At 33.9% G+C, this 13,097-nt stretch overlaps 1 protein-coding gene across 5 annotated transcripts in view; it reads left to right on the top strand.

The window, feature by feature from the left end:
* The window catches only part of LOC129480692 (bifunctional heparan sulfate N-deacetylase/N-sulfotransferase 3), a 196,202-nt gene that overhangs the window by 40,109 nt on the left and 142,996 nt on the right, over positions 1 to 13,097 (top strand). For all 5 annotated transcript variants that reach the window (XM_055274730.1, XM_063637955.1, XM_063637954.1 and 2 more), the window contains exon 2: positions 10,973 to 11,060. In XM_055274730.1, coding sequence (XP_055130705.1) covers positions 10,973 to 11,060 — 88 coding nt within the window. The remainder of the gene's footprint in view (positions 1 to 10,972; positions 11,061 to 13,097) is intronic.

The following is a 13,097-nucleotide window of genomic DNA, read 5'->3' as shown; positions in this document are numbered from 1 at the left end:
TACCCTTTAGTTACACTATACAAATTTTCAGTCAAATATTATTCTTTCCTCTTCTGACTAAGAATTTTTTGGCATTACCAGTAATTCATTTATTCTTTCATTCTTTCAGCAAGACTCTATTGGGAGCCTACTGCATGCCAAGCACTGCTCTAGGCACTGCATATTTAGCATTGTAGAGGCAGAGGTTACCTTTATTCTGTTAGCTAAATGAATAGCTCTAAGGGTAAGAGCTAAATAGATGGCTATAAATAAATGTACACCAATAGTAATAGCGATAAATTCTATGAAAAAGATAAAGCAGAGAATCCAGGTATAGCGTGATAGGCTGAGCATTTATTTAAAAGAGGGTGGTCACAAAAAATATATAAGCATGTGAAGTGATGGACCTGTTAATTAGCTTAATTTCACCATTTCACAAGTACATTTATTAAAACATCACCTTGTACACTATAAATATATGCAATTTTTATTTGTCAATTATACCTTAACAGAGCTGGGTGAAAATTAAAAAAAAAAAGAAAAATAAAAAAGAGTGGTCAAGGAAAGCCTCACCAAAGAGGTTATGTGTAAGTGGAGACCTGAAAGAGTAAGGAAGTAAACCACATGAGTATTTGGGGAGAGCATATCCTTAAGAGGAAACAGAAAGACTAAAACCTTGAGGTGTAAACACACTTGATATGTTCTAGGAGTAGCATAAAGGCAAGTATGTCTAGAGCACAGTGAGTAGGAAAGGAAATGATAGAATATAAGGCCTAAGGCAAGGACTAAATAATGTAGGGATTTTTGAACATCAATTGTCACTACTTCTCAATAGTTCATTGTGTGTTTGACTTGGTGCTACTTCTGGACAGTCAGTATAAAGAGCATAGGACATGTATTGCAAATAATTTTGGTAGGGTAACTTGCATGATACTATTTTAATAAAATTCGGGAGAAAACATGGAGACAACAGTACTCACAGTTGTACATTCTGTTTTTTTTGTGGTTGTTGATGCAGGTGAAATTCACTTACGTAAAATTAACTATTTTAAAGTAAACAATTCAGTAGCATTTAGTATATTTACAGTATTGTGCAACTACAACCTCTGTCTAATCCAAAACATTTTCATCACCCCAAAAGGAACCCATCCTCATTAATCAGTTGCACCCAATTTTCCCCTACACTGGCAACCACCAACCTACTCTCTCTATCTATGGCTGTACGTACTCTAGATATTTCTTGTAAATAGAAGCATACAATATTTGGCCATATATGTCTGGCTTCTTTCACTTAACATAATGTTTTTGAAGTTCATCTATGTTATAACATGTATCAGTACATAATTTCTTTTTATAGTTGAATAATATTTCATTGTCTGTACATAGGCAAATTTGTCTCTCCATTCATCCAGAGATGGACATTTCAATTGTTTCTACTTTTTAGCTATCATGAATAGTACAACCATGAACATGTATGTAGAAGTATTTGTCTGAACACTGTGTTTTGTTCTTGTGGTACATACCTAGAAGTAGAATTGCTAGATCATATGGTAATTCTATGTTTAACTTTTTGAGTACTCACCAAAATGTTTTCCAAAGGGGCTGAACCACATTACAGTCCCACAGCACTCTGATTCTTAAACCACCTCTATATACAGATGCTCCTTGACATACAATGGGATTATATTCTCATGTATTGAATGCATATCACTTTTACACCATCATAAAGCTGAAAAATCTTTACTTGAACCATCATAAATCAGGGTTTGTCTGTTCTCTGCAAGCTCTTGCTTCCTCATACCTTATCTTCCCTGGATTGGAGCTGTTTATACTGAGTTATCATACTTTGCCAAAACTGATAACCTTATTAGCTGGTTCTCCCAAACCAGCTGAAATGGACTTTAATTAGAAAAACTAAGAAAAATAAAATTAATAAAAATATAAAGCTAAACTTTAGAAGCTAAAATTCTGTTGTATAATTTCTAACCCAAACTACTCTAGTCATGATACATATAAAAGATAGATGGATAGATAGATAATCTTCTATGTATCTAGATAGATAATCTTCTATCTATCTAGATAAATAATCTTCTCTCTAGATGGATAGATAGAAAATCTTCTCTCTAGATGGATAGATAGAAAATCTTCTATCTATCTAGATAGATAATCTATCTAGATGGATAGATAATCTATCAGATAGAAAATCTTCTATCTAGATAGACAGATAATCTATCTAGATGGATAGATAGATAATCTATCAGATAGATAATCTGTCTATCTAGATAATCTATCCATCTAGATAGATAATCTTCTATCTAGATAGATAATCTATCCATCTAGATAATCTTCTATCTAGATAGATAATCTATCCATCTAGATAGATAATCTATCCATCTAGATAATCTTCTATCTATATAGATAATCTATCCATCTAGATAGATAATCTTCTATCTAGATAGATAATCTATCTATCTAGATAGATTAATCATCTATCTAGATAGATAATCTTCTATCTAGATAGATAATCAATCTATCTAGATAGATAATCTATCTATCTAGATAGATAATCTTCTATCTACCTAGATAGATATCTCACTAGAGAACCCCAATACATACTCCATTATAGCTAGAGTAGATAGATAGATAGATGATGATAGATGATAAATAGATAGATAGATAGATAGATAGATAGATAGATAGATAGATAGATAGGCAGATGTATTATAAGGAATTGGCTTATGTGGTTATGGAGGCTGAGAAATCTCAAGATATGTAGGCAGCAAGCTGGAGATCCAGCAGAGCCAAGTGTGTAGTTCCTGTCTAGGTTTGAAAATCTGAGAACCAGGAGAACTGATAGTGTGCATTCCAGTCTAAAATCTGACAGGTTCGATACTCAAGAGTCAATGTTTCAGTTTAAGTCTAAAGATAGGAAAAGATCAACGTTCCAGCTCAAGGCAGTCAGGCAGAAGGAGCTCCCTGTTACTTGCAAAATAGTCTTTTTGTCCTACTTAAGACTTCATGTGATTGGATGAGGTCCACCATCTTTAGAGAAGGCAATCTGCTTTATTCAGTCTACTAATTGAATGTTAGTCTCATCCAAAACATCCTCACAGACACACCCATAATAATGTTTGACCAATTATCTGGGCACCCCATAGCTCATTCAAGTTCTCATGTAATGTTAACCCTCACAGAGTACTTTTGAGCCAGCACAATTTTTAGGACCTCAACTGAATTCAGATGGCCCTTATATATCCCATGTTGTCTAGAGTATTTCTTATTGGAGAATCCACAGTATCTATTAATTATGAGGTTTATGAAATCATTGATTAGCTGAATTATTTCCTTACTGTGTACCAGTAACTGTACCAAGAAGTGAACATCAAAGATTTCATACTCAAAAGGAAAAAAAAGTCATAAATAAATAAATGAGAAACTACCTTGAATGATTTGAAATCAAGGAATAGAACAGTGATTCTTAAGAGTGTGGTATAATGTCCCCTATATCAAAATCACCCAGGGTACATTGCCCTTGTTCAGGATGATTGTTCTGAATCTCTGGGTTAGGACCCGGAAGTCTACATTTTGTTAAGTTTCCCAGATAATCTTTATGTACATAGAAGGTTGAGAAGCACTGATAGGAAATGCTTTTATTTTAGCAATTTTCAAAATAAATTGAAATCAAATGTTTTCTAATTACTTTTTCCAATTTGAATTATGTTGAAATTCTTCACCAAGATTCAAAACAGTTTATGAAAATAAAATAGTAAATAAATGTTCTACAATGGCCATTTTCAAATCTTTATGAGTTTATTGCCTTATTAGATTAATCGAAATTCATTCATGTTCCCATTGAATAAATACTTACTTTCCCTTCTGTTCTTGACATCATGCTGGGTTTTGGGAATGCAGCAGTGAATAGGATAGACATTGCTCACAGAGTTTATAGTCCAGCTTTAATCTCACATTTTGTTTTTAACACATAACACAAACCTTTTTTTGGAAGGGGGTGGGTTGCTGAACATTTAATTATTGTGGTGATTTTTTTTTAAGTATTTAGCATTTTCATGTCTTGAGCAGAACAGATGAGCTACTTAAGGAGTTTCATACCTCTGCAACTAAAAGGAAATCTAATTTGTTCTGCAATAACAGTAAGTGGATTGAGACACCTCAGTCCCCTCATGTGAAATCTTATAGCTCTGTTTCCTTTTCTGCTTTCCTGTTAAAAGCAAATATTTTAAATTAAGGTATTAAAATTATGTTTATAGTAATATATAAACATCCCTTTTCTGCACAATTGAATGAATGAGATTTAACTAATAGTTTCCTAGAGATACTATATAGTAAAAAATAATGAACTATTTTTAACACTTATTTTCTTTTAAAAAGTACGTTAGTATTTTGACTAAGCATGTCAACCATAAGCTAAATAGCATATGCATAACAATTTCAAGTGAATACTTAGTGACGGTAGCACTTACTTAATAGTTTTTTCCCCACTAACCTATCATTATTTGCCAATTTCAGCTCAAGAAATCTTCTGGGAAAATCATTCTTCACTGCTATAATTTAGAGGTTATATATAATGTATGCTCAAGACCAGTTAAAGTATGTAACAGAAGTAACTCAAGATTGCTCTATAACTCTTTCCTCCGCTTTCACACAAACCTTTGTCCTTACTCTGTTACTACAATAGAAACAATAAAATACATAAGCATTCAGGTGAAGAATGAAAATTCACTAATGTCATTTAGAAAAAATACCAAGCGATATAAAGCCCTGTGAAGTTACTATAATACAGCTACTTGGATTATCTTCCCATTTAGTGCTGATTAGACAACCCCAAAAGTGTTAAGGCTCAATTTAAAAACATAGTTTAAAATTTTAGGCATATGCCTGATGTTTTTATGTGAGTAACAGAAAATAATAGAACATGGAATTTTCTGACAGGACAATAAGGACCTTTTAAAGTTGGCAGAATTACAAAGGATTTCATTCACAAAGCTAAAACTCAACTTCTGTGTATTAGGAAAGGATTTAAGACAATATATCCATTTCTCATTTGATCTTCATACAAAACCTGGGAGTTACATATTGTTATTCTTGTTTTCCAAGGGGGAAATGTGATTTGGAAAGGTTCAGTAACTTGTCCAAGCTTTGTATTATTACTGCATAGTAATCAAGTAGCAGAGCCAGAGTCCTAAGTCACTCGGATTTCAATCTCCTGCTGTTCTGTCATGGTCATGTTGGTGAGGCCAAGCACAAGAACTGGGCATTCAGCAGATGGTGGCCTTGGCCTAAGGCAATTTAACAAGAGCAAAGATAATCTCTAAGACTCCTCACTGTACTTAGCAAATTCCTAGGTGAAAGCTCATAGAAAACACAGTCCAGCCTTTGGTCTTTAAGACTACTTTAATCTGGCAGGATAAATACAGTTTCTACATTTTTATATGTAGACTTCACATTTAGAATATGGGCTGAGTGATTGTTTTGCCATTAGGAGTGTTACTAAGTTAGATAATGCAGTGCTACGTCTATAGATTTCTTGTCAAGGGAGTTTAAATACTGTTGCAAAAACTGACCGGGTATTATGCTTCCCACTAGCTTACCCATCTTTCCTGCATTCTTTCTTATTTCCCTGCTGAATGTCAATTGTGTAGGTAGGTCAAATAGTAAAGTTGATCCTGGCCCTATTATTTATTATTTTCCTCTAACGGTATCTTTCCTCTAATTGTTCCTGAGGCCCTACTCTAATATTAACCTAATTAACTGTTTTCAGCGTATTTCAATGTTTTTCTTGTCCAAGCACAAGTCTTGTATAGTCTTTCCAGTTCTAAATCTGGTCAGAGAGAGACTAAGGTGGTCATTGGAACACTTCATGGTGCTCCAGTGTCCTGCAGTCCAATTCTGCAGATGGTACAATGAGTAAGTGTTCTTTAATCTGGATGCCAGTGGGTAAACATTACTAGTTTGGCTGGTGTGGTGGCTAATCTTATGTGTGAATGTAACTAAGCTAAGGGATGCCCATATAGCTGCTACAACATGATTTGAGGTGTGTCTGTGGGTGTGTTTCTGGAAGAGATAAGCTTTTGAATTGGTGAGCTGAGTAAAGCAGATGGCCCTCCCCAATGTAGGGGGCATCATCCAATTTACTGAGGGATTGAATAGAACCAAGAGGTGGAGGAAGGGCAAATTCACTCTCTCTGCTTCAGCTGAGGCATCCGTCTTTATCTGCCTCAGACATAGGCGCTCCTGGCTTCAGGCTTTCAAACTGCCACTTACACCATCACCCACCACCACCGCCAATTTCTCAGGCCTTCAGATGCAAACGGAATTATATCACCAGCTTTCTTAGTTCTCCAGCTTGCCTCCACAACCACATGAGCCAAATCCTGTAATAAATGGCCTCCTATATCTATATCCATATCTATTTCCTATCGGTCCTGTCTCTGGAAAATCCTAAATAATATAGCTGACTATTCACTGACCAATCTAGTCTTCCCATTCCCCTCATACCTTTAGGCTTTGAAAACTAAAAGTGACAGTTAAATATTGAAAGTGGAAAAAAGAGCATCCTTGGCTTTGTTTCTGGAAGATTATGTCACCACAGTTCTGTATGCCAGTGATAACAGGGTTCATGTTGTATTCTTGTTGTTTCCATGGATAACAGAAGCAGTGAGCTTTGAAATCCAAAATCCTTGTTAAGTCACTTCTTTAGCTCTTAAATAGCTTTGTGACCAAGGGAAAGCCACTGAAACTATGTAAATCATGTCTACCACTTCTGAAATGGGAATAATAATCTCTAGTATACTAAGTATATCTGATGCCTGGAGGAGGTATGAGTGTGTGTACACATGTGTGTGTGTGGATAGACACATAGGCATAGGAGCTTATCATTTGCTGCTTAATTGATTTCATTTACTCTAGCAAATATAGACATTTATATTTCTAAATAGTATATGATTGACTATAAAATATTAACTCTAAAAGTACTGTGCTCAAACAAAAATATTTTTATCTGCTAAAATATGCCAAAATATAATCTAAGAAGCACAAATAAGAAAGAAAAAAATTATCGAGACGTTCCACCAAGAATGCCACACGTGTCATGAACACTAACATAAATCTTCATGTAAAACTTCTTTGCAATTACTTTTAATTTCAATTTCTGCCTCTTCATCTATTTGATTAATTCTGCTAACAAACGTTAGAGAAAATTCAAAGGCTATCATTTTGCTCAGTTCTCAGAACTCAGATTCTTTAAATTAGTTCTTTTTTGTCTTCAACTAGATATTTTAATGCCTGCAAACTTTCTTAGCTTTGCAGAGTGAAGACTTGGAAAAAAAAAAAAAAAAAAAAAGTTAGTAGGGTAGCATACAGATTAAAATTTGGAAAGATAATTTTGAAATTTTTGTGTTAAATTGTATTTGAAATGCAATTATCATATAATTAAATTGCACATTATGTTCCCTTCTAACACTCTGATAAGCATTTTCAAATGTTTTGTTTGCTAAAGGATAAACAATTATTTTCTGCTGCAGAAATGGTTGCTTCATTGCTGTAGCCATGAGTGGCTTAATGATGGAGATGTGTTCTAAAAAATGTGTCGTTAGCCAATTTTGTTGTTGTGCAAACATCACAGAGTATACTTACACAAACCTAGATGGTATAGCCTACTACACACCTAGGACCACCAAAATATACGTGCTACATTGTTGACTGAAACATCATTATGAGATTCATAACTACATAAATATGTGTTGATACACAGAGCAGTATTTATATTAGTCAAAAAAGTAAACAACTTAAATGTACAAAAATAGGATAAGGGTAAATAAATTATAGTATACTCATTTGATGCAATATTCTGCATTCATTAGAAAATTTGGTTTTGGAAGATTAATGTGACAGGAGAAAGCCCATGATATACTGTCAAATGAAAAATTCAAAACTCTGTATTTTTAATCCTGATTGGTATAGCTTTAATTTTTATTTTATGGCACTAATTTACCTATATACCTATATGCCTGCAAATATCATTATATAGGTTTATTTATTGGGAAAAATGGAAAGAAAACACATCATAATACTTTTATTAGTGATTTTAATTACTTTTAATTAGAAAAAAATGTTATTTTAAAAATAATAATTGATACATGGAATTGTAAATTACCTTCCTATATATAGTACAATATTTTGGAAAAACTAAGAACAAAAGTCCCATTTTTCAATAATCAAGCCACTTTTGAAGGTAAAAATCTATGTTCTTAGGGTTCCTGGATTGGCATTTGAGGAGACCACTAAATTGTGCCTCTTAAGACAGTCATGATTCCTTACCTCCTCCATGATCACAGTACTCTATCAGATGGGTTTTGCTTGCCCAGAATACATGTGGTTTTCTGTCTGTGGTGGTGGAGCACTGACTTAATTTATTATAATTAGAATTTTAGATATGATCACACCGTTTTAGACATGTTGCATATATAAAGTATAATTTTATATCATTTTTATATTTTGTTCATAGTAATGAGTAGACTACTTCAGTTTAAAATAGAATAATGCTGAATAAAATCATTCTAGTAATGAAGGGTTTAGTGAAAAGGATATGATCTAAGAATATTGCTGGGTGCTTAAGCTTTTTACAAGGGTTAGGCCAGTAACAAATACATTTTTAAAAGGTGGGAATAATGGATGAATGTATAATATTGTTCTCATAAACATCTGCGAAATCTGGTTGATAAAAACAACCTAAAGGATGACAAATATCACTGCTTAAGTATATAAAATATCATCTAGAAATAAATTTCCCCTCTTTACCATATACAGGCTTAATTAGTATCTGCCATCTGTTTCAATGTATCTTTTATGTGTTTAGTGTTTGTTTCTAGAATATCAAATAAATAGGTAAAATGGCAACTCAAATCTGCAAATTCAGGGCTAATTTAGTAACTTAAATCATTGTATTCTAGTTGACTAAGAGGTTAGTTCACAGGAACTTTATTTAGCTTCTAAGGTCTAAGAACAAGACAGGTTTCTTATATATAGTTTTTCTTATCAAGTTTTGTAAATGTACATTAAAAATGCAATCAAGGATCACAAAACAAAGTTCGAATTCAAATTAAATTTGAACAAAAAGAAAGGCAAAAAGAATGTTCATCTTACCAAATTGTAAGACTTAAAGCATTGAACACACAAAAAATATGTTCAAATAGATTTGGAATCTATGTTTTAACCACTGAAAGAAGAAAAATAAGAGACTAAAATGAAGTGAGTAAAATGGAAAAAGAAGAAAGATATGATCTAAGTGGAAGGAAAGATAGGAAGGGTGGGCTAGAATGTTCAACTGGGGAACAAAATAATTGAGAGAGGAAGAAGGGGAGAAGAAAGAAAGGGAAGATATTATAATTGTCAGCATATATATACATATATATATATATACACAAAATGTGTGTGTATTATAATTGTCAGCAGTACACATATACAGACACTTGTATATGTATACTACATATCTTACACCTAGGCACATCCTTCCCCACACCAGGGTCCAGCATCTGACTTAGAAGTCCCATTCGTAACTTCATCATGTCCAGCTGGCTGGATTCCTCCTCCCCCATCCAAATCGTGCCCCACCTTGTAAGGACCTAACCTGTCCCTGATGACATTGCTGTCAGTTCATTCTTTTGCTCCCATAGTTAGGTGTAGAGATCCACCAACAGGCCTGTCTTCTATTTCTGAGTGTCATCAGGACACACATATTACATGGTTCAGTTGTGCATACCAAAAAGCTTGCTTATGTTAAGAGAGTAGTGATACCAAAAGAATTAGATAGCTAAATTTCAAAAACTTACCATTGGCTACATGAGTCTAAATTTGAACCCAGAAATTCTCTACCTCTGCTTTTAAAATCAGGAAGAATCTCTTGCGTTCAGATAAAGCATACAATCATGGGGTAGTCAATGAATAAAAAACTCTATCTGCTTATGCTCCAAAAAAGTTGGGACCATAAACATGATGAGGCAGACCTTCCAGATGCCAGCTTTATGATTAAGAAAATAAGATTTAGTTGTGGGCCCAACTGTATTAAGGAAAGGGAGAAAGAAGATAAGGTGTGATAGAGTAAAAGGAGTGCCTAATTTGGATCTATATCCTTAAACTAGGATCTACCACTAATTTCATCTATGAAAGATCATTTACAAATCTAACAGCATTACTTTCTGCCTAGTTGAAGTGAACACTCAACTACCGTGTGTGTGTGTGTGTGTGTGTGTGAGAGAGAGAGACAGCGACAGAGAAGGAGACAGAGAGAGGGAATATAAGAATCAGACTTTAAGATTGAGAAAGAAAAAAGAAGAAAGAAAAGTACATTAAACACTCAGCATGGTAAATATTTTATAGGATATAACAATTAAAACTCTAATTCAAAATAGCTTTACTTATCAGAAGTAGGATATTTTATTAGTCTGTTTTTTAATGAAAGGGCAAATTAGAGATCTACTTTACTAAGATATCTCATTTTGAATAACAACCATTATCTTCTGGGAATCTCAGATTTTGATTTTGAAAACCAAAGACTTGTCTGAGAAATAATTTGTTTCTTTCAACATACGTTCTTGCATAGCTTCACTAAAAATGAGTGCCCTTCTTTTGGCAATTGGTGATCTATATGCCTGAAGGGTAAATTGGATATATTTTATGTACTAGATCGTAGTTCCTTTGATACATACAGAATAAACTCTTTTTATTTAACTTCCTTTTTCCAACTGACACTTTTTGCTGATTTATTGCAAGCTAAAGGATAAATAAATGTATGTGTTTCATGTAAACTCAAAAGTATCTCTCTAGTTTTAAAGTGATAAAGAAACTATTTTCCACAATTTAATTCTCACATGTATAAGGAACTGGTTTTATCCTCTGAATGCAAAAAGGATATACCTTTTGGAAACTTTTTAATGCCATTCTTTACCTGATACATTTTTTACATTATGTATTGCAGGCCCTGCTTGATACTCAGAATCTTTTGCGTGCACAAATCACAAATTTTACATTCAACCTGGGATTTTCAGGGAAATTTTACCATACAGGTAAGAAAAAGGGATTAACTATTCTCATTAAGGCCTCTCTGATCACTGTATTTAAAATTGCACTTTTCCCGCCCACACCTTCCTACATTCCCTATGTTCCTCCCCAGCATTTTATCATTCAATTCCATTTAACATGCTATTTTTTAATTTTTGTAAAATGTTAATGGTTTGAAAGTTTATGGAACTATCTGATGGCCTTTCATTTTTATTGAATTATAATTTACATATATAAAAGTACATAAATAGTAAATAAATAGTAAATGTGATAAATAAATAGTAAATAAATAGTAAATGTGATATTCAGTGAAGTGTACACAGCTGTGTAAACAACAGGCAGATCAAGAAAGAGAACACTTCCAAAATCTCCACTTCTTGTGCCCCTCACAATAACTAGCTTCTCTCAAAGAAACATAGTATCCTGACTTCTAATATCATGAATTAGTTTTGCTTGGCTTTGAGTGGTATGTAAAAGGAATCATACAGTAAAGATTCATCTGTATCCAGCTCATTTTGTACAATGTTATTTTTGTTTCAGAGATATTATTGTCTATAGGTTATAATTCTTTCCTTTTCCTTGCTGTACAGTATTTCATTGTTTGAACATATAAAATTTACTTGTCTATTCCATTCAGTTGTAGATGGTTGGGTGTTTCCAGACTTCGAGTTTTCCTGAGTAGAAATGTTCATAACTTCCTGTAAATACAAGTAAATTTTGTATGTTCAAACAATGAAATACTGTACAGCAAGGAAAAGGAAAGAATTATAACCTATAGACAATAATATCTCTGAAACAAAAATAACATTGTACAAAATGAGCTGGATATAGATGAATCTTCACTGTATGATTCCTTTTACATACCACTCAAAGCCAAGCAAAACTAATTCAAGAAATGTTCATAACTTCCTGTTATGAACATTTTTATACCTGTCCTTCAGAGGACTTGAGTATTCTTTTCTGTTAATCATCAACTAGGAATGGAACTGCTAGTTATGTGGCACACTTATAATTAGCTTTAGTAGAAAATGCCAGTTTTCCTGAGGAATCGCCACACTGACTTCCACAATGGTTGAACTAGTTTACAGTCCCACCAACAGTGTAAAAGTGTTCCTATTTCTCCACATCCTCTCCAGCACCTGTTGTTTCCTGATTTTTTAATGATGGCCATTCTAACTGGTGTGAGATGGTATCTCACTGTGGTTTTGATTTGCATTTCTCTGATGGCCAGTGATGAGGAGCATTTCTTCATGTGTTTTTTGGCTGCATAAATGTCTTCTTTTGAGAAGTGTCTGTTCATGTCCTCTGCCCATTTTTTGATGGGGTTGTTTGTTTTTTTCTTGTAAATTTGTTTGAGTTCATTGTAGATTCTGGATATTAGCCCTTTGTCAGATGAGTACGTTGCAAAAATTTTCTGAACTAGAAATACCATTTGACCCAGCCATCCCATTACTGGGTATATACCCAAAGGACTATAAATCATGCTGCTATAAAGACACATGCACACGTATGTTTATTGCGGCACTATTCACAATAGCAAAGAGTTGGAACCAACCCAAATGTCCAACAACGATAGACTGGATTAAGAAAATGTGGCACATATACACCATGGAATACTATGCAGCCATAAAAAATGATGAGTTCGTGTCCTTTGTAGGGACATGGATGAAACTGGAAAACATCATTCTCAGTAAACTATCGCAAGGACAAAAAACCAAACACCGCATGTTCTCACTCATAGGTGGGAATTGAACAATGAGAACTCATGGACACAGGAAGGGGAACATCACGCTCCGGGGACTGTTGTGGGGTGGGGGGAGGGGGGAGGGACAGCATTAGGAGATACACCTAATGCTAAATGACGAGTTAATGGATGCAGGAAATCAACATGGCACATGGATACATATGTAACAAACCTGCACATTGTGCACATGTACCCTAAAACCCTAAAGTATAATAAAAAAAAAAAAAAAAGAAAATGCCAGTTTTTCAAAATGGTTGTACCTGTTTATATTCCCAACAGTATGAGTGTTCCTGTTGCT

The sequence above is a fragment of the Symphalangus syndactylus genome, chromosome 4 (assembly GCF_028878055.3).
Source record: "Symphalangus syndactylus isolate Jambi chromosome 4, NHGRI_mSymSyn1-v2.1_pri, whole genome shotgun sequence".
In the NCBI taxonomy this organism is placed as follows: Eukaryota; Metazoa; Chordata; class Mammalia; order Primates; family Hylobatidae; genus Symphalangus; species Symphalangus syndactylus.
The sequence above is the reverse complement of the archived record's forward strand: the minus strand, read 5'-3'. Positions and strand labels throughout refer to the sequence as shown.